General features: G+C 39.9%; 1 protein-coding gene across 6 annotated transcripts in view; it reads left to right on the top strand.

Moving 5' to 3' along the window:
* The window catches only part of APP (amyloid beta precursor protein), a 284,812-nt gene that overhangs the window by 254,877 nt on the left and 7,855 nt on the right, over nucleotides 1–22,080 (top strand). For 3 of the 6 annotated variants that reach the window (XM_009451769.5, XM_009452766.5, NM_001013018.1), the window contains 3 exons: nucleotides 5,514–5,567; nucleotides 12,873–12,973; nucleotides 18,657–18,803. In XM_009451769.5, coding sequence (XP_009450044.1) covers nucleotides 5,514–5,567; nucleotides 12,873–12,973; nucleotides 18,657–18,803 — 302 coding nt within the window. The remainder of the gene's footprint in view (nucleotides 1–5,513; nucleotides 5,568–12,872; nucleotides 12,974–18,656; nucleotides 18,804–22,080) is intronic. The other 3 variants (XM_009453143.5, XM_009452222.5, XM_009451357.5) reach the window with 1 other exon arrangement.

The raw sequence follows: 22,080 nt of genomic DNA, 5'->3' as shown, positions 1-22,080 counted from the left end.
TTTTCTACATGTTCAGAAGTATACAATTACACACAAACACCTTGATTTCTAGATACAAATAACATGTTTTTTAAGAACACAACAGCACTTTACCTGATTTTCTTTATCAAAGCAGCAAATGTTGATGGAGATTTCATATTTATAATATACCTTATAGGCCAGGCATCGTGGGTCACGCCTGTAATCGCAGGACTTAGGGAGGCTGAGGTGGGCAGATCACAAGGTCAGGAGATCGAGACCATCCTGGCTAACATGGTGAAACCCCGTCTCTACTAAAAATACAAAAAAAAAGTTAGCCGGGCGTGGTGGCGGGCACCTGTAGTCCCAGCTACTCGGGAGGCTGAGGCAGGAGAATGGCATGAACCCGGGAGTCGGAGCTGGCAGCGAGCCGAGATCACACCACTGCACTCCAGCCTGGGTGACAGAGCGAGACTTCAAATTAAAAAAAAAAAATAAGTAAAAAATATATATATACCTTATAACATGCAATTAGTACACTCCTCAGACTAAATCTAAATCTAATATTAGACCTTAAGTGTACTGGACAAGTTTTTCCTAAAGAACCATTGCAGAAAATATATAGACTGTTTTCACAATGTGAATCATCACCCCAAATTTGTTTACTTAATTTGAAAAAGGGCACCTTACAGTAATAGCAAACAGCATGTTACTGACAATGTAAAAATTAAAACTTTACCATTTATGAAAATAATTCTTAATCACATAGAAGAAAACAATTTTAGGGACAGTTCATTATCAAAGACCTGGACAACTGCCCTATTAAATGTATTGAGTGCGGATTGTTTTGTTTCTTTACAGGTAGATACATTTTGGTCACTGAAGGTCCTCTTCATTCAGTCTCTAATGAGAATTTTTAGTGAAAAATGTCCGATCTCATTTTGTAAATTGAATGCACACTAAATTTGCTCTTTTACTAACAGCATACCTTGTTGCATCAGCCTTAGGAGAAAATCTGCGTGCACATGTGTGAATGTACACACACACACACATACACTGTGAAACCCTTGGGTATTGCCAAGATGTCCATTTGAGCAAAGACCTTGATTAAGTACTTCTGGATACTTGACAAACATGCAGCTATTACATTGCCTAGGTCTCATGAAAAGAGCTGATATTCTTGTTGCATGATTCCATTTGAACAGTAGAATGTGGTATAACAATATTGGGAGGCAATAGAACTTGCAGTGTCAGAGTCTTGAGTTGCAGTACTCTTCATTATCAGTCCCAACATTGATATATATATTGATTATAGCAAACAATTTAAAAAGCCACTTAAACAATTTTTTTTTTTTTTTTTTTTTTTTGAGACTGAGTCTCGCTCTGTCGCCCAGGCTGGCTGGAGTGCAGTGGCGCGATCTCGGCTCACTGCAAACTCTGCCTCCCAGGTTCATGCCATTTTCCTGCTTCAGCCTGCCGAGTAGCTGGGACTACAGGTGCCCGCCACCACGCCTGGCTAATTTTTTGTATTTTTACTAGAGATAGGGTTTCACCGTGTTAGCCAGGATGGTCTCGATCTCCTGACCTCGTGATCCGCCCGCCTCAGCCTCCCAAAGTGCTGGGATTACAGGCATGAGCCACGGCGCCCGGCCCCAATTGGTTTTTAAATAAAATAGACGGCCATCATCTCATAGGATATTAAATACTACCCCATACCCCTGAACTCCTGAATGATACAGACCCGAGTTTAAATTCCAGCTCTGCTATGCACTTCTGAGCAAGTTACTTAGCCTCTCTGGCTGCTTCCTCATCTGTAAAATAAGGTTGACAGTAATTCCTAACTCAGAGGTATAGTATGAGCATTAAATAAGAAGGCATAAAAAAGCTCTTAGCAAAATTCCTGGAACGTAGTAAATGTCAGTGGTAGCTTTTTTTTTTTTTTTTAATGGAGCCAGGATCTTATTAGAGAGACTTTATCAGCCTGTCTCAAGATGAATCACCTTATGGCCTGAACAATGTATCCTTAAAATAATGAATATAATAAGCCATATAATGAGATACAGTCCTAAAGCCGTCTCTCTTCTCACACCGTCTCCCACCTCTCCCCAGAAACTTGTTAGTCTTTCTTTGTACAGACATGTGCGCACACACACATACACACAACCACTGAAAGTATCTAAAATTCTCAAAGGATTTCCTTTTGTTCTTCATGCAGTCCTCATTATCATAGTCTCAAATGCTTACCAAAAATTTGTTGTTTTTCTTAAGAACAATCAGTGAAATCCAGAGGAGGGTCTGATGCCCATTTTTTAAATTTACATTGAAGAAAATAAGCATATCACAGTTTTCCAATGTGCTGTGATTTGCCTTAACAAATTTTTATTCTTTGGTTTTCACATCCACAAAACCTAAATGAATGGCTAGGCTGAAATGAAGCTGTTGTTACAGAATTGTGCTCACAGAACGTGAAATGATCTGGCTGGAAGCATTAGCGTTGATGACATTTGTGTTTGTTCTACTTTTTCCCGACTGCCTGAGAAGGGCAGCCACAAAGAGCAGCATAGCATGCAGTGACTGCCAGCAAGTCTTTGTGGCCAACAGTCTGCCTCTTTGTAGATAATACCTAGATATAATATGTAGATAAAATAATATTTTTGAAGAGACAAAGCAGGTCTTATAAGACTGTATGGATGTATTTGCAAAATGTGAAGCTGCCTCCTAGTATATTTTTAACTAGCTTTATAGAGGCAATGAGGAAGCCAATTTAAATGTTGAAATTTAGATTAAATAAATATTTCATTAAACTTACAAACCAGTTCTTGTCAGCCTCTTATCTATATGTAAAACTGGTGTACTGCTGATTCCTCATTACCTTTGGCCTGGTAGAGAGTTTGTACAAGGCAGCACGGTTAATAGTTGAGGTTTATTACAAAGAACACCAGAAGTAACAGACTCAAAAATCCCAGAGGTCTGACCATTCTGTTTCTCTCCTCTTACAGCAAAGGATTTGATTCAAAGCTACTGAGAGCAAGAGAATAACTCATTTCCGCTTACATTTTATTTTAACTCTATTAAAAGTTAAAGATAAGATAATGTATTTCTTGTTTTTAAATTACTAAACAGCCAATGTAAGATGTGTTTTAGCACTTCACTGATGAAGTTACTGTCTGGTTAAGTAAAGGTCAATTGGAAGAATTGGAAAGTTTTGCAATGGATTGGGAAATAACACACTACTTTGTTTTGTTGGTGTGTATTCTTCTTTTTCGGCAATGATATCATAATTGCCTTTTAAAAAACTGTTTTAATGTCTGCTCCCTGAGCTACTTATTTTTTGAGCATTAATTTATACTAAATCAGCTTCAATCTTTTAAAGCAGATTAGGGTTTATGTCACTGAAACTAGTTTTGTTTAATCTTCCTAAAAAATAGGGTTAGGATTTTATTATTGTTTTTAAATAATACATGCCTATTTAAAAAAATAGAAGAAGAAGAAGAGCGGGGAGAGGCAGAGAAACTTATAGGACTATATCATTTGTAAGTTTCTTTCACATAAGTATACGCATTTGAACCCTGGAAAAACCATTTACTTTGTGACGCAACTGAAGTTCAGATAGAATGTGATTGGCCCTAGATCACAGAGAAAGTAAGTGGTGACATTAGCAGTGGCCCGTGGGCCTACCAGCTCCTCAGCCTGCATTTAAACCACAGGTACACTTACCTTACTGCCCCGAGTTGCATATACATTTTCTAATAATGTAACTATTGACGTATGTGCTCACCACCACTTCAAGGTACGCGTTTGCCCTCGTGCATGTGGTCTGTTGTGTTCTTAACTGCAGTTGAAGCACTATTGGGTCCCTCGTCATCAGGAAATTTTCACAAACTACAATGACCTTTCAACTAACTGCATTTTACAAGGAGTAATACAGTTACTCATTACAGGTTGTTGCAAATAGGAAAAAAAATGAAGTATAGAAAAACCAAACTTCATTGTTGAAATGTATTTGGGAGTTGCAGAAGGAAGTGAACTATGTCTTCCTCTAATGCACTAGTGAAATACTAGAGAATAGTCACTCTCGCATCAGTAGTTACTATGGAATATTTAATCATAGGATATTTAATCAGCGCAGTTCTGTAGTATCTGGTAGTGTCTCAAACAGGCTTTAAAGGTTATTTATTTGTTCCTCACCATAATTAGAAGATGCAGATGTTAACATTTCTGTTTCCATATGGAGAAACAGCCACAGAAGTGGGCGCTTGCCCAAGGCCACAGACATTGTAAATGTTGGGCCCAGGCCTGGGATTAGATGCCTCACCCTCCTTTTGACTCCACCATGCTGCCAGTCTCTACATGAGAAAGGACCAAATTTTTATTTCATCCAAATGTCCTAGTGCTCCCGGAAATATTTTCTTATATTTTGGAGACTTGGCTTACTGCCACTTTTTTTCTCCCTCACTGTTTCTATTAACATGTGGCATCCAAAATCGATTTGGACTGAGAATCCCACCTTTGAATGCCTGGCCTGTGTGCATCAGTAAGCTGGATGGTTTTGCTGAAATTGTTAGAAGCCATTTCATCGAGCACACCGTGTCTCCTTCAGCACCTGTGCTCACTTTGTCTTACCTTTTTCCCTTTACACTTGCCACCTTACCAAAGCAGCTTCCCCCTGTACCTCCACTCCATGGCTTCATTTACCCTATGACCATTTATTAATCCTAAAAACTTCACTTTTGTCCCCATTCCTTGTTTCTTCAAACGCCAGCGTAAAACGAAGTATTTTCTGAGCATCAGAAGTGCTTTGGAAAGGTCAGATGATGGTGAGGAATATCATGCTGTCCACACTGCTTTCTTTGGGTCGGACCCAGAACACATAAAAAGGGAAAATTGTGAACAATGGCAAATATAAAATGAAATATCCTCATTTCACATGTTTCAGCTGTATGTCGTCTGTCAAATGGAAACCAGCCTTTTTGAAAAAGTGAGAAAAAGACTGCAGTTTCCCTCTTCTGCCCTCATACTAAGGACAAATTTGATTCACTCACTAAATGGCAGATTATGTGGTAAAACTTTGCTCTCCTGATAAATTCGTATTTGCACTTCCCCTGGAAATTTAACAGAGTCCTTTTGTAGTTAATTAACTGTAAAATAAGATAAGATTGGGCAGTTGTAAAAGGAAGTATCTTTAAGGTTTTCTGCTAGGCTGGGAATATTTTATTTCTAATCAAAAGCCAAGAAACTATCTCTAAACTAGCTCAGAGGGAAATCCACCCTCCCCACCCCTCTTCTTTGATGTTGCTGCGTATCCTGGTGAGGGCTTTTATTAGAAAACTAAGGAGCAGGATTGGCACATCAATAGTGATAAGCCATTTAAAGTGGTGCCCCTCCTGGTCCTCGATGCTCGGGATTAACTCACTGTGGTTCTTTTCTGGCTGCTCCTTTTTTGTAACTTGTTTATTGCATATCCTTTTTTCCCTGCTCGACTATGTTTGGGAGCCACGACTTACCATCTTGATTTGTCTTGTTTGCTTTCTGTGTCCCTTGCTTCCTGTGCCCAGTTGAGCCTGTTGATGCCCGCCCTGCTGCCGACCGAGGACTGACCACTCGACCAGGTATCAGAACCGCTTGACTTCTGCCTCTCCGCATCTTGCGCCTAAGCTCGAGCAGACGTTGTCTCCTTTCTGCATTTTAAGCCTCTCTCAATTGTACTTACTGCAGAGTAGAATCTGAAGTGACCTTAGAAACCACACTTCTAAAAATTCCCCTTGACTATTCCTTACTCTTCATTTCCCAAGTTCCGAGTGAAATGATTTTTTTGTTTCTGAGCTTTCCTTTTGAAACCTGAAAGAGAGCCCTTCCAAATTTGGTTTTTTTTTTTGTTTTTCTTTTCTTTTTTCTTTAAAACAAACAAAACAAAACAAAACAAAAACAGAGACGATTATATAGAGCCTGTCCTTAAAAACAGAAGCCCAGACAGATGTAGACTCTCAGGTGATGACTTGGATACCAGTGTGAACATCTCTTCTTTCTTGTTTGGTGTCCAGATGGGTCATTTTCTAACTGAACTGGGCTCAAACTTCAATCAGTTACTGAAGTAGACATGATTTCCTGAAAATACCAGAATTGGTTTCTCTCCAGAGCCCGAAATACATCTTCTGTTTTGTGGGTTGTATGTACTTATTCTCAATGAGTGGCTAAAGTAACACAACAGATGTGGATGCATAATTTTGCACATAAGCCCTTTTTTTATGTATTACTTAAAAATCCCATTAACACTGAAATAGACACTTCTTTTTTTACAGTTTCACAAACATTAAGAAACACATTTTTATTTTATGAATAATGTCATAGCACAGCAGAAGCATATATGTGCCTGGTGTCTACTCTATGAACAACCTCACCCAACTGATAGTAGCCAATGCTTTCAGTGAATCAAAAAGAGGAAGAAAGTTATTGAATTGACAAATTTGTGTATTCCAGGGAGATTTTAATCCCAAATAACACATACTTTTCCATATTTATTTTCTTCTTTATCCTCATAAGGTCCCCAGGCGATAGTCAAAGAACAGGGAATTAACTTTCTTTGAAGATATTAATACACAGAGGTCAACCTTTGCTGCCTGGTTCAGATACAGTCAGCAGCAGAGCCAGGAGACCCACCCTGTCCCTCACACTTCCACCACAGGCTCGAGCCATGACTGCCTCCAAGCACGGTCACTGATGAAGACTCAGAGTCTGCCTGTGGCATCTTCATGCCTTTATGCTGTGATTAACAGTGGCAGCAGAGACAGTAGTGTGACACGTCTTGACAGCTGGTCTCGTTGATTTATGAATTTCTGTCTGTAGGCTTTTAAGGGGAACTTAAATTATAGTGAGTCAGAGACAGTTTCAGTTCTTCTAATGTCCTCCTTATTGTCAATGTCATGTAAGGGAATCTCAAGGAGCCAGGAGTTGACATTCCTGGTCTGCTCAGCCAACTTGTAAGGCCTCGGGCTGAGGGTCAGTTCAGTTCTAATTGCAACCACAGCCAGCTCAGGTTGGTCATTTGCCTTGGGACTTTTTTCATGGTGCTTCTCTTTAAAAGACATGCTTTTCATCTACAAGCATAAAATGTAACTTAGAAAGCGCTCATTCGACTCATTCAATTTTATCAAATTTCTACATTGGGCCAGCGGAGCCTATATGTTACTATTGAAACATCCAGGAACAGGTGACACTACCAGTCAATGTTTTTTTTTTAATTGTTTTTTGATTTTTGTTTTTTTGAGATGGAGTCTCGCTGTGTCCCCCAGGCTGGAGTGGAGTGGCGCGATCTCAACTCACTGCAACCTCTGCCTCGGGGGTTCAAGCAATTCTTGTGCCCCAGCCTCTCAAGTAGCTGGGACTACAGACGTGCACCACCATGCCCAGCTAATTTTTTTGTATTTTCAGTAGAGACGGGATTTCACCATGTTAGCCAGGCTGGTCTCGAACTACTGACCTCAGGTGATCCACCCACCTCGGCATCCCAAAGTGCTGGGATTACAGGCATGAGCCACCATGCCCGGCCTATTCTTTTAAAAAAAATTTTTTTTAAATCTAAATCTAACATAAAAAGGACACCTCCAAATGTTGTCAAACAAAAACAATGTGTTTTAAAGGAAGAGCTAGAGAATAGTTAATGGTATTACACTGGTGGGAGAAAACCATCCAAAACCTTTCTCATAACAGTAAGAATATGATGTCACTTGGGGATTTCACAAAGATCAATGCACTAAATTCTTTCTAGGTTTGAAAGAAATTAAACAGTAAGGTCCCTGCTCTCAGGAGCTTGAGGTATAATAGAAGGAATTTTGCATATTTGGAAACACGAGATGGAATTTGGAAGACAAAGAAATACAAAGCAACGTTAAGTGCTAACAAGAATGTTCTGTGATGTGAGGAGATGGAGTACTAACCCAGCGAGCGGTGTGTTAAGTAGAGAACTTACTGGAGATGGGCTTCCACAGAGGTTATGAAAGATTTGAGGCACCTGGATTGGCAAAGAAGAAGGGAACAATTCTATTCAGAAGAGAGGGTGGCCTAAGCCAAGCTTCCTTTCATACACAGCGTAGGCTTGGGTTGCCCAGTAAGATGGCTTAAGTTGAGAAAGAATGCTCAGATATGAAGTGAGGAAGATTCTAGTTAAGGTTTGTCTATGAATAGCAGTATTTGCTGCACATGTATTAAGGCATGCGTGTGTTCTGTTTTTGTGCTTGTAGTAAGTTTATCAAACATTTGGGCTAATTTCCCCGTGTTTTGTAGCATAGCTTTGGTTCTTCTTCACATTTTAGAGACCACACACTTGAGTCTAATGTGCTGAATTATATCTTTAGCCTTTCCAAACTTAGAAAGCCTTCCCAAGACTGTCATGCCGTTCAAGTGATGGCATTGTTTTTGAATCATCACTATTGTCCTCAGAAACAAGTTAAAAAAAGGTTTTTGTTTTCCCCCCACCCAGTGCTTTATAATCATGACTGAGGAAAATGGCTTCTCCTTAACTCTCATATCTAAAAAAACAGAATATGGTAGCTTCCAGCATGCAGTGTCAAGTAGGGACCATCGTAATAACAGTGGTGATTTGGGGGCATAGTGGCCATTATAGCTCCTCCTCCTGGCTTACTTCCAAAGAAAAAATAGACTCTGAAGGACTATAAAAAAGAAAAACACATTAGCGAGCTCTTCACATAGGGTAGAAAGCTACCCTTTCTGTTACAATTCATCACCACCCTTCTGCAGTCCAAATAAAGGGAAACCAGGTCCTTGACCCCGAGCCATGCAAGAGGTGTCATGAAGGACATACCTCCCTTAGCCCCCACATGAACAACAGGCTCTGCCCACTCATCATGACTTACAGGAAGAGAGAGCTGGAGTCATCAGGGCTTAGGGTGAAATCAGCACAACTCAAGAAAGACCTCTAAGTAAGCCTGTAAACCAAGGTCCCTGCCATTTACTTAAAACTACTCATCACATTTTATTACATGCATTATCACCTTATTATGAATATTTCTCTATGTGCCAGCTTACTGATTTTTTCTTTTAGTAAGATTTGCTTAATGTAAAAAGTCTTCACTAAATGCGTATTCATGCTAAACAAAAATGAACTATTATAGCAAGAGCGCTTCTGCCAAGAGCTTCTCAAACTATTGAGCTGTAAACATGAATGCATCTGTCATGCTGACTTGATAATGTGAATTTTTTTTTTTGGGCCACCAAAAGTATTCACAGTATCATTTCAAAAATAGTGTGGGCTTGTAAAGTTTTTAGTGGAGAGCTCTTGGTTTTGTTTTTTTTTTTGAAACAGGATTTGTCTCTGTTTCCAGGCTGGAGTACAGTGGCATGATCTCAGCTCACTGCAACCCCCACTTCCTGGGCTCAAGCCATCCTCCCACCTCAGCTTCCCACGCAGCTGGGATTACAGGGATGTGCCACCACACCTGGCTCATTTTTGTATTTTTAGTAGAGACAGAGTTTTGCCATATTGGCTAGGCTGGTCTCGAACTCCTGAGTCCAAACTGTTTGCCCGCCTCAGCCTCCCAAAGGGCTGGGATTACAGGCATGAGTCACTGCACCTGGCCGAGAGCTCATTCTTTTTTTTTTTTTGAGATGGAGTCTCACTCTGTCGCCCAGGCTGGAGAGCAGTGGCACGATCTCGGCTCACTGCAAGCTCTGCCTCCTGGGTTCACACCATTCTCCTGACTCAGCCTCTAGTAGCTGGGACTACAGGTGCCTGCCACCACGTCCGGCTAATTTTTTGTATTTTTAGTAGAGACGGGGTTTCACCATGGTCTTGATCTCCTGACCTCGTGATCCTCCCGCCTCGGCCTCCCAAAGTGCTGGGATTACAGGTGTGAGCCACTGCGCCCGGCCAGAGCTCATTCTTTACTTTTATTTTTCAGTATAAATATTTGGCTCCAAAATCTAAAAGGGAAGACTCTTCAAACTGTTCAAGAAAGTTTTCTTAAAAATCTCAGAAATATAGTTCTAACCTATTGTGTTGCTAGATCTTTTATTTATTTTTGGAGACAGAGTCTCATTCTGTCACCCAGGCTGGAGTGCAAGTGGCACAATCTCAGCTCACTGCAACCTCCGCCTGCCGGGTTCAAGCGATTCTTATGCCTCAGCCTTCTGGAGTAGCTGGGATTACAGGCACCCGCCACCACACCTGGCTAATTTTTTTTTTTTTTTTTTTTTTTTTTTTTGGTATTTTTAGTAGAGACAGGGTTTCACCATGTTGACCAGGCTGGTCTCAAACTCCTGACCTCAAGTGATCCACCCAGCTTGGCCTCCCAAAGTGCTGGGATTACAGGCGTGAGCCACCGTGCTTGGCACGTTGCCAGATCTTAATAACAGAAAAGGAGTGAGCTCTAAAGAAATCACTGGTTATATAAGGATCTCAGATTTAAAAGGGCTATAGAAAGATTAAAATATACAGCCAGTGAGAATTAAAAGAGTTTTAGCATCACTACCCTATAAAAATAAGTGTCAGAAAGGTTCATTTCAGCAGAATGAGTAGAAACTTAATCAAAAAATACTTAACAATATTAAAGTAAGAAAATAAATAAGAATAGAGAACTCTGTGGGTCTCGTAGCAAGAAGTTGGGGGTTGAGGGTTAGGTCATTGAGAGGACCAGAGTTAAAGAATGAGAAAGGGAAACTGTCCCACTTCCATTGTGCCTTTTATGTCTATATTAAAGAGAATGAACTTCTGATGAAAGGAAATTAAAGCCCGAGATAGAACAACGAGAAAAGAAAGCCCTAGCCCATTAGTTACCTATTGCTACGTAGCAAATAACGCGAGAATTTAACAGCTTAAAACAACAAGCATTAGTTTCTTACAGTTTTTATAGGTCAGCATTTGGGATGTGGTTTAGCTGGATGGTTCTGGCACAGTGTCTGTCATGTGGTTGCAGTTAAGACACTGCCCGAGCTAAAGTCATCTGAAGGTTTGATTGGACCTGGTGGGTCTGTTTCCAACGTGGCTCACTCACGTCACTGTTACTAAGAGACCTCAGTATCTTACCATGTGAACTCTGTAATGCTGCATGAGCGTCCCTACAACATGGCATCTCGCACCCCTGCACCAAGAGGTCCAGGAAAGAGATTAAGAAGGAAGTTTTAGTGCCTTTTTTGGCCCAGTCTCAGAAGTCATACACCATCACTTCTATCATGCTCTGTTCACTAGAGCAAGTCACTACATCCCGACCACATTCGAAGGAAGGGAATTAAGTTCTCCCTCTTGAAGGAAGGAGCATCAGCAAATTTGTGGGTATATTTTAAACTATGACATCTTGCTACCCAAGTCCAAGTTCTTATGACCCAGACCAACTGCAGGCCAAGAGAACTTGAAGGTGAAGTAGCACCATTGCCTGTGGTCTTTGTGGAAAGCTGGGAAGGTGAGGATAGGAAAATGAAGTTCTGAATAGCAAAAAGGAGAGAAGATAGCTTCGCAATCTGTAAGCCAGGTATAGAGTGACATTGATTGTGGGTCTCTTTTCAAATAGGTTATCAAGTGGAAGCTTTTTGAACAATTGGATGAGGAAATGGTGCTAGGTCACAACCAGCGTGGATTTCCTAGGTTTTGTCAGATTATCCTTACCTTCTCCTTGTATAGGCTGTGCTCTTAAACTGGCACATCATATGCTGTGGACATTGTGCTTTTCAGTGTCAGCAAGATGTGTCACAAGTTTCCCAGAATCTCGTAGACAAGATTGAGTGATTAGGCCAAGAGCAGGAAGTGAATTCCCCTGGGAGCCAAAGGAATTGGGAATGTGTAGCCCAAGTAAGACAAGAACCAGCAGGAACATGCCTCTCCTTAGGGTCGTGATACCTGTTCAAGGTTTTAATGTGGAAGGGAGGATTAGGCTTGCTCTGTGTTGAATCAGGCTCAAAGGATGGAAGTTACAGGGAAGCTGATTCTGGCTTCACGTAAAAAAAGGACAGTTTGGGCAGGCAAATCTATCAAAAAATGGAGGGAAATTGATACATTCCTCTGTGTTCAAACAGGAACTGACAATCTGCCCCTGGGTGGGAACACGGTAGAGGAGATGAGTTCAAAAGCCCCTTTCATCCTAAAATTCTGATGTTTGATAATTAAATGTTATAGCATGGACACTGACATTTACATTTTTTACTTATGTTTTTGGTTTTTAAATGACTCTGCATTTTGTTTTACGCTTCAAATTATTATTTGAATAATGAAATTCATCAGAACAATTAGTGTTAAGAATCATATAGCAATTTACAGAGAAGGAAGAGTTCGTAGGTTATAAATTGTTAGTTGCTAAGAAGCATTTTAAAAATTATGTACTATAGCTCTTTATTCAGCAGACGAACCAATTACAATCTGTGTCTAACTAGAACACTTGACTAAAATTATATAATTTTTACGCTTCACTGCATAGATACATGAACATAATTTATTTGTAATTGGAACAAAGCCCCAAAGTAGCAGTTTTGTTCTACCAGGTAATTAATGCTCATTTTTAAAGCCTTTTATTATTTCTGAAGTAATGAGTGCACATGGAAAAAGACACATAATAGGCTAAACAATAAGCCCCTAAGCCAAGCCAACATATTCCAGGAACAAATCCTTGCCAACCTCTCAACCAGGATTTAACTTCAGCTTTTCCCCCATTTTCAAAAATTATAGCATGTATTTAAAGGCAGCAGAAGCCTTACTTTCAGGTTTCCCTTACCCTTTCATTTCTTTTTGTTTAAAATAGGTAGTAATTAAAGTTTTAAATATAGGGTATCATTTTTCTTTAAGAGTCATTTATCAATTTTCTTCTAACTTCAGGCCTAGAAAGAAGTTTTGGGTAGGCTTTGTCTTACAGTGTTATTATTTATGAGTAAAACTAATTGGTTGTCCTGCGTACTTTAATTATGATGTAATACAGGTTCTGGGTTGACAAATATCAAGACGGAGGAGATCTCTGAAGTGAAGATGGATGCAGAATTCCGACATGACTCAGGATATGAAGTTCATCATCAAAAATTGGTACGTAAAATAATTTACCTCTTTCCACTACTGTTTGTCTTGCCAAATGACCTATTAACTCCGGTTCATCCTGTACTAGAAATCAAATTAAGGAAAAGATAAAAATACAATGCTTCCCTATAGGATTACCATGAAAACATGAACAAAATAAATAGGCTAGGCTGAGCGCAGTGGCTCACGCCTGTAATCCCAGCACTTTGGGAGGCCAAGGCGGGTGGATCACGAGGTCAGAAATTCGAGACCAGCCTGGCCAATATGGTGAAACCCCATCTCTACTAAAAATACAAAAAAAATTATCTGGGTGTGGTGGCACACACCTGTAGTCCCAGCTGCTGGGGAGGCTGACGCAGGAGATTTGCTTGAACCTGGGAGGTGGAGGTTGCAGTGAGCTGAGATCGTACCTAGGCGACAGAGCGAGACTCCATCCCAAAAAAAAGAAAAGAAAGAGGCTGTATGTATAGTTCTTTCAGACTACAAGGCAGCTAAGTTCGTGCATGACTCAGGACTTAAAGTTGAATTAATTTCAATATAGCAGCCACTTTGACTTCCACTGTGTTTTCTGGGAAAATAGGTTTACAATAGGTTTATTTGAAGGATCAGAGTCAAACACATGCATACGCTGCTTGGTTTTACAGAACACTTTATGTGGCTTAAATTCACATCTGGAACTGTCTTCCTTTACTCATTCATTTCTCCCCCAGCTCTTTCTTTTCATTCCCTCCCCTACCTCCCATGATTTAACTTCTCTTGCAAGAGTAAGATCATGGAGTGAGCAGGACCCCATGATGTTCCCGATAGTGTTATTCATCAAAAGGTTTGTGCAAAGAAGACGGCAGCTTCCTTTTCAGATGAAATCACTTTTCCCCCCTAATGTTAGAATTGGAGTAAATCAAAAAGCCACATCTCCTTTGTGGTCAGCTCTAGTAGTTATATAAAATCCTTTACCAAAAGCTTAGAAATTCAGATAAATCAAATCGTGGATTATGTTAGGGTTCCATCTTATCAGTAGGTGCAGTAAGAGGGTTAAATTAATGAAGACGACAATTTTATCACATTCAGTGGTGGACAGAAAAATGGTAAGAAAATTTCCATAGCAATAATACTTGAAGTTCTCTGAGGCACTTCTTTTGTTTTGTGTGTGTGTGTGTGTTACTTTTTTTCAAGCAGAAAATGTCTTTTCAATATTCATAAAGTTGATAAATCCTAGTATTCATCTCTGAAAGAAACACCTTCAAATTATTATTTATGCCTCACTTGACTCTAAATAATTGTAGCAAATAAAAAACTGACTTGGGATTCGGATTTGCATTCTTAACTCCCATAGTTCTTTTTTTGTACAAAGACATTTAGCTTTTTGAAGCATGGTTTTCATTGGCAAGATAATCTAGTATCAGTTGTTATAAGATCAGGGTTTCTCTTGATGAGGCTGTTGCTGAAGAGGTTAATAAAAACTGGGGAACCACTGAAGAGTTGAGAGTTGGTGGGGTAGAAAGCTGACGATTAATGTACAGATTTGCATTTGCCGGGGCCTGTGTCATATAAGCCCATCCCCACGATTACACTAACGCCTGTAATGCGACAGTGACTAATGGCAGCGGCAGCAATTAGGAGAATCAGCTCCCTCTATTGAACTAGTTGATAAGATAATGTATTATAATTAGTGCAATGAATATTACAAAATTACAGTATTTTCTTAAAGGCACAGGCATATGTCCAGACTTGTATTTATTCCTGATTACCTCACACTAGTATATTAGCTAATTAATGATTTGCTTTTCATAAAAATGTTGAGCTAGCATATTTGTTTAGTAAAGGGAATAATTATGAACAATTTCTCATTGTGTTATAAACCACGAGTAAAACACTTTTAGAAGTTGCTTCATTTGCTATATTTTATATTGCCTTTCCAGATTGCTAGTATGTTAGTTTTAGCTTAGAAAAATAAGTCATTTGACTACCTTGAGGCTAAATTGAAAGAATTTTTTAGGGAGGTACAGGCATACCTTGGAAATTTCAGACCACCACAATAAAACAAATTTTGCAACAAAATGTCACAGAAATTTTTTGGCTTCCCAGTACACATAAAAGTTATGTTGGCCAGGCACGGTGGCTCATGCCTGTAATCCCAGCACTTTGGGAGGCCAAGACAGGTGGATTACAAGGTCAGGAGGTCGAGAGCATCCTGGCCAACATGGTGAAATGCCATCTCTACTAAAAATACAAAAATTAGCTGCATATGGTGGCATGTGCCTGTAGTCCCAGCTACTCGGGAGGCTGAGGCAGGAGAATCTCTTGATCCCAGGAGGCAGAGGTTGCAGTGAGCCGAGATCGCACTCCAGCCTGGGCAACAAGAGCAAGAGACTGTCTCAAAAAAAAAAAAAAAAAAAAAAAAGTTTACATTTACACTATAGTCTGTTACATGTGCAATAGCATTATGTCTAAAAAAAGCCATGTACATACTTTAATTACTTTTATTAGTAAAATATTTTTTTACGAAAAATGCTAATGATCATCTGAGTCTTCAGCAAGTCCTAATCTTTTTGCTCGTGGAGAATCTTGCCTTGATGTTCACTGCTGCAGGCTAATCCAGGTGGTGGCTGCTGAGGTTTGTGGTGGCTGTGGCAATTTCTTAAAATAAGACAATAATGAAGTTTGCTGCATCGATTGACTCTTTCACAAAAAGATGTCTCTGTAGCATGTGATGCTGTTTGATAGCATTTTGCTCACAGTAGAACAGCTTTCAAAATTGGAGTCAGTCTTCGCAAATCTAGCCACTGCTTCATCGAGTTTATGTGATATCCTAAATCCTTGTCATTTCAACAGTGTTCATAGCATCTTCACCAAGAGTAGATTCCATTGCAAGAAACCATTTTCTTTGCTCATCCTTAAGAGGTAACTCCTCATCCATTCAAGTTTGATCATGAGATGGTAGCAGTTCAGTCATGTCTTTAGGCTCCACTTCTAATTCTCGTTCTCTTGTTATTTCCACCACATCTGCAGTGACATCCTTTACTGAAGTCTTGAACTCCTCAAAGTCACCCATGAGAGTTGGAATCATCGTCTTCCAAACTCCTGTTATTGCTGATGTTTTGATCTCCTCCCATGAATCACAGATGTTCTTAATGGCATCTGGAATGGTGAATCCTTTTTAGAAGGTTTGCAGTTTACTTTGCCCAGATCCATTAGAGGAATCACTATCTATGGTAGTGAATAGCCCTACAAAATATATTTGAAATATATTTTGAAATAATAAGACGCTGAAATAATAAGACTTGAAAGTTGATCCACAGGCTGCAGAATGGATGTTGTGTTAGCAGGCATGAAAACAACAGTAATCTCCTTGTACCTGTCCTTCAGAGCTCTTGGGTGACTAGGTGCTTTGTCAGTGAGCAGTAATATTTTGAAATGAGTCTTTTCTGAGCAGTAGGTCTCAACAGTGGGTTTAAAATATTCAGTAAACCATGCTGTTAAGAGATGTGCTGTCATCCCAGTTTTGTTGTTCCATTTATAGAGCATGGGCACAGTAGATTTAGAATAATTCTTAAGCTCCCTAGGACTTTTACAATGGTCAGTCTTGGCTTCAAAAGAAAGTCGCCAGCTGCATTAGCCCCTAACAAGAGAATCAGCTTGTTCTTTGAAGCTTTGAAGGCAGGACTTCTCTCTAGTGATGAAAGTCCTAGATGGCATTTTCTTCCAAATAAGTCTGTTTCATCTCCACTGAAAATCTGTTATTTAGTGTAGCCACCTTCATCAGGAGTCTTATCTAGATCTTCTGGATAACTTATTGCAGCTTCTACATCAGCACTTGCTGCTTCACCTTGCACTTCTGTGTTATGGAGATGGCTTCTTCCCTTAAACCTCATGAAATCAACCTCTCCCAACTTTTTTTTCTTCTGCAGCTTCTTCACCTCTCTCATCCTTCATAGAATTGAAGACAGTTGGGGGCCTTGTTCTTGATTAGGCTTTGGCCTAAGAGAATGTTGTGGTTGGTTCGATCTTCCATCCAGACAACTAAAAGTTTTCTCCGTATCAGCAATAAGGCTGTTTTGCTTTATCATTTGTGTGCTCACTGGAGTAGCACTTTTAATCTCCTTCAAGAGCTTTTCTTTGCATTCACAACTTGGCTAACTGGCACAAGAATCTTGGCTTTCAATATGCCTTGCTCACTAAGCTTAATTATTTCTAGCTTTTGCTTTAAAGTGAGAGACTTGTGACTCTTCCTTTCACCTGAATACTTAAGAGGCCACTGTAGGGTTATTTACTGGCCCAGTTTCAATATTGTTGTCTCTCAAGGCATAGGGAGCCTGGGAGTTGAGGGGGTGGAGTGGCCAGTTTGGGGGGCAGACAGAACACACGCAACATTTATTGATTTAGTTTGCTGTCTTTATGGGCATGTTTCATGACACTCCAAAACAATTAAAATACTAACATCAAAGGCCACTGATCACAGATCACCAGATATAATAATTTTTAATGTTTGAACATTTAAATAATTACCAAAATGTGACACAGACATGAAGTGAACCTGTGTTCACTGTTGGAAAAATGGCACCAATAGACTTGTTCGATGCAGAGTTACCACAAACGTTTGTTGTTGTTTTTTTTTAAATACTATCTGTAAGCACTACTGTACAATCAAGCTACGTATGCCTGTATTTTCATTAAGTTGCAGAGCAAACGTGGTAATGTTTAGCTTTAGTTTTACTTCATCTGGCATAAGATCAACTCCTTATATAACAAGATGATAAAAGTTGTGGTGTGCTTCTGTAATTTCATTCAAGTAGATAAAGTTGAAAAATAATGACTTGCTTTTATAAACAGTATGAAGCAATGTAGTGCGATAAATGAAATTTTATTCCTTCTTTACAATGTTCTCAAAATTCTTTTTATGTTTAATCCAAATAAAGAGCAAGAATAAAGCAACATTTCAGATTTTGGTTTCTGGAGACAATAGTAAGAAAGCATGAGTTATGAGTGACTTAAAATTCTTGTTGCCTGTACTTCACTTTGAAATAACATTATGCTTTAAAAAGCATTACACTGCTAAAGGTTAATTAGAATTCTGCAGAATTACTATAGCTAAAAGTAGGTAAGAAGATATCTTTTTTTTCTATTGTTTAACTCCTTTGTTTCAGAATGCCTATTCCTGTGCATTAAAAGTGTCCCTCCAAGGAAATTAGGACATCTGCAGAGTTGAAAAACACCTAAGTCTCAGTCACTTAGAGTCAGACATCAGGGCTCAGAGTGCTATGACTAGGAAAATGCTGACCTCCTTTCATTAGTGTGATTGTGCCTTTCCAGCTTCTGATAGATCCAAGCGCTATCTTCCCACCACTCACCAAATGTTCCACCTGTCAAAGGGTTTCAGGTCCCTGCAGACTTCGGTTTTGACCTGTGAGGGGAAAGTAGACTTCCTCGAACTGGGGAAGCCACATGTTGTACATCCTTCTATAAACTATGATTATCATTCTTAGTAGGAAAATATGTGATTTCTTTTTTTTTTTTAAAGTAAGCATCAAATATTTGACCAACCAGTTGGGCGGAGAATATACTGAAACTTTTTATATAACCTCATCCAAATGTCCCCTGCATTTAAGAAATGAAATTCTTCTAATTGCGTTTATAAATTGTAAATTATATTGCATTTAGAAATTAAAATTCTTTTTCTTAATTTGTTTTCAAGGTGTTCTTTGCAGAAGATGTGGGTTCAAACAAAGGTGCAATCATTGGACTCATGGTGGGCGGTGTTGTCATAGCGACAGTGATCGTCATCACCTTGGTGATGCTGAAGAAGAAACAGTACACATCCATTCATCATGGTGTGGTGGAGGTAGGTAAACTTGACTACATGTTTCCAAGTGGGAATTAAGACTATGAGAGAATTAGGCTTAGCTTTTTGCTAAGAACTATCTAAGTATCTCTTTTAAAAAACGAATCAGTGTGCTTCCATGATGCTTGGGTTACAGCTGTTCTTTCTTGTTTTGGTTTTCATTCATTGCAACTTGCCGTGAATATTCTGCTCAGGGTATTGAGAGTGTGTGTTGTTATCTCAACTTACAATTTGTGTTGAAGTTATCAAAATAATACAAATGATAATGCATGACTTTAAAAAAGCATGATTACTCTTAGACTTTTTTTTTTCAAACACAAACCAGTACAAGAAGTTAAAAATAAAAACGAAAGTAGGAAGTTGCTTTTTCCAAAAAAACTAAACATGTTTATTCTTGGATTTCTTTTGTCTTAAATAGTCTGGCCTCTGAATACAACCAGGTAATAGTAAATAATGTGACTTTTCAGTGCAGACTCTTACCTTTAAAGTTTCTCAGGAAATCACACTATACCAAATGGCCCACCAAAACATACATGATTGTTATTTGAGAGTTCTGCAACCTATTACCCTGCACTTCCACCTGAAATATCTTAGTTTCAAGGTGTTATACTAAAACAAGAAAGAGAGAAAGAAAATTTACAAATAAGTTATTTTTATGCATTTGAAATGCCATTTGGATGGGGGAAAATGTTAAAATCTCACAGTATATGCAACTTTTTAGGAAACTGTCTTGCAGAGAGTATAGTATAAACATAACTTTTATATGCACAGGGAAACTGAAAAATTTGTGTGACATTTAATTGCGATATTTTAAGAGTTATGGAATTTTTAGAGCTGAAAGATTTATTGATGATGACCAATCAAATTGATCTTCTCATCTTGTAGATGAGGGAACTGAGGCCGAGACAGAAGGGTTCAAATTATGCAGGGTCAAGCTCAGAGTCCAGATTTCCCCTCATATTCCCCATTGCTTTTTTTTTTTTTTTTTGAGACAGAGTCTCCCGCTGTTGCCCAGGCTGGATCTTGGCTCACTGCAACCTCTGCCTCCTGGGTTCAAGCAATTCTCTTGTCTCAGCTTCCTGAGTAGCTGGGACTATGGGCACACGCCACCATGCCCGGCTAATTTTTATGTTTTTAGTAGAGACAGGGTTTCACCATATTGGTCAGGCTGGTCTCGAACTCCTGACCTCAGGTGATCCACCCGCCTTGGCTTCCCAAAGTGCTGGGATTACAGGCGTGAGCCACCGCGTCCGGCCCCCATTGCTTTTTCCATCAGAGAAAAGTCCAGGTGTTTCTAGGGAGTTGAAGATTCCACTATCCCCAAGGAAATGGGCTCTAAACCATTCTTGATTAGAAGAGGACAGGCAGAGTTTAAATAAATGAAATTTGTGGTGAAGCCAGAAATTTCATTTTGCTCAGCACTTAAAACCTCTGCAGACTACAACAGAAGCTGCTGATGGAAATTGGGGTTGAGCCTCATTTCCGCATTCATACTGACGTGGATGAGCAGTGTGAGAAAGGAAACCAAGAGAACAGCAGGCAGCAGGGTGGAAAGGAACGGACTGACTCATAGATCAGAGCGTGAGCACATAAAAGCAATGACCCCACTGTCATGTTTGGCCACTGCACCTTTTGTGATAGTATCTAAGCTTATGTCCCTCAAAACAGTGTAAGATAGGTTTTCATTAGTATCAGCTTATTTCATTTCTGCTCAAATTAATTTTTAAAAAAATTTTAGTTCCATGTTTGAGCAAATAAAGATGTCTTCATACTTGAGTAATTTAAGACCCCTTTTTTGCTGCTGTTGTTGTTTTGGTTTCATAGTTTTGTTGTTGTTTTCTTTTGTTGTTGTTGTTTCTTTGTTTTTTGAGATGGAGTCTTGCTCTTTCACCCAGGCTGGAGTGCAGTGGCATGATCTCTGCTCACTGCAACCTCCACCTCCCAGGTTCAAGCGATTCTCCTACCTCACTCAGCCTCCTGAGTAACTGGGATTACAGGGGCATACCACCATGCCTAATTTTTGTATTTTTAGTAGAGACAGGGTTTTGCCATGTTGGCCAGGCTGGTCTTGAATTCCTGGCCTCAAGTGATCCGCCCTCCTCAACCTCCCAAGGTGCTGGGATTACAGGCATGAGCCACCATGCCTGGCCTTCAAGAGCACTTTTTAGTTTATTTAATATAATTCTCTTTGCTGCCAGTCTGTCTGTTGAAGTTGCCTGTCTTTGATGCCAGAGGCCAAAGACTTGGCTTCCTCGGGCTTCCATAACAAAGTAACACAGATGGGTGGATTAAGCAACAGAAATTTACCTTCTCACATTTCTGGAGTGTAAGACCAAGGTATCAGCCAGGTTGGTTCCTCCCCAGGCCTCTCTCCTTGGTTTGCAGACGCCTGTCTTCTCCCTGTATCTTCACATGACCTTCACTCTGTTTTTCTGCTGTGTCCTAACCTCTTCCTGCAAGGACACCAGTCATAGTGGATTAGGATCAACCCTGATGACCTTGTTTAACTTTAATGACCTCTTTGACCCTATCTGCAAATACAGTCACAGGTGGAGGTACTGGCAGCTTAGGACTTCAACATATGAATTTTAGGGGGAGACGTTTTAGCCCGTAACAGACCCCAGTGATGCTGAGCATAAAAGCAAGGACTCCACCTGGAGCTCCTTCCCCTGGCTGTGCGTGAGACCAGGTCCTACCTCAGACCTAAGGAAAAAGAATTCCCAAATAGGAGGCTGCGAATCTGAGTGTTGAAAATTTCCCCAAATGAATGAGATGTGCGGTCAGATTTGAGAATCACTGACACATCATTTTAACACTCCTTCCTTTTAGTTCTCCGCACAAGCCTTAGGGAGTGGAAAATGGTATCTCTCGCCTCCCAGATAACCGGTTGCCTTTTAAGTGCTCTTCCAGCTGCCTGAATTAAAACGCTCTTTTTTTAGTCAGTTACCAAGCAGTGTCTCATTGGACTTAAAATGTCAGAGGAGAAGTTGACACTTTGACCCAGATTCTGAAATTAATTTTTAAGCCAGGAGGTATCCTTGCAGGAGCAAAATCGGGAAGGATGGCTGTTCAGCTCTTCTCTAGATACTCATTTTGCTGTCTACTTGAGAGCAACTGGAAACCTTTCTAGATTAGGGGCTCCACCTCGTTCGTGTTGTGTTTATTTCCTCTCAAGACCTTTGTGACTGTCCTTCCCGAAAGCAGCCCTCTGTGCAGCCCCATAGTGTGTCTGTACAGCAATGTTGAAACAGACCACATTCCGCTTTTCTGTCCTCAA

The sequence above is a fragment of the Pan troglodytes genome, chromosome 22 (assembly GCF_028858775.2).
Source record: "Pan troglodytes isolate AG18354 chromosome 22, NHGRI_mPanTro3-v2.0_pri, whole genome shotgun sequence".
In the NCBI taxonomy this organism is placed as follows: Eukaryota; Metazoa; Chordata; class Mammalia; order Primates; family Hominidae; genus Pan; species Pan troglodytes.
The sequence above is the reverse complement of the archived record's forward strand: the minus strand, read 5'-3'. Positions and strand labels throughout refer to the sequence as shown.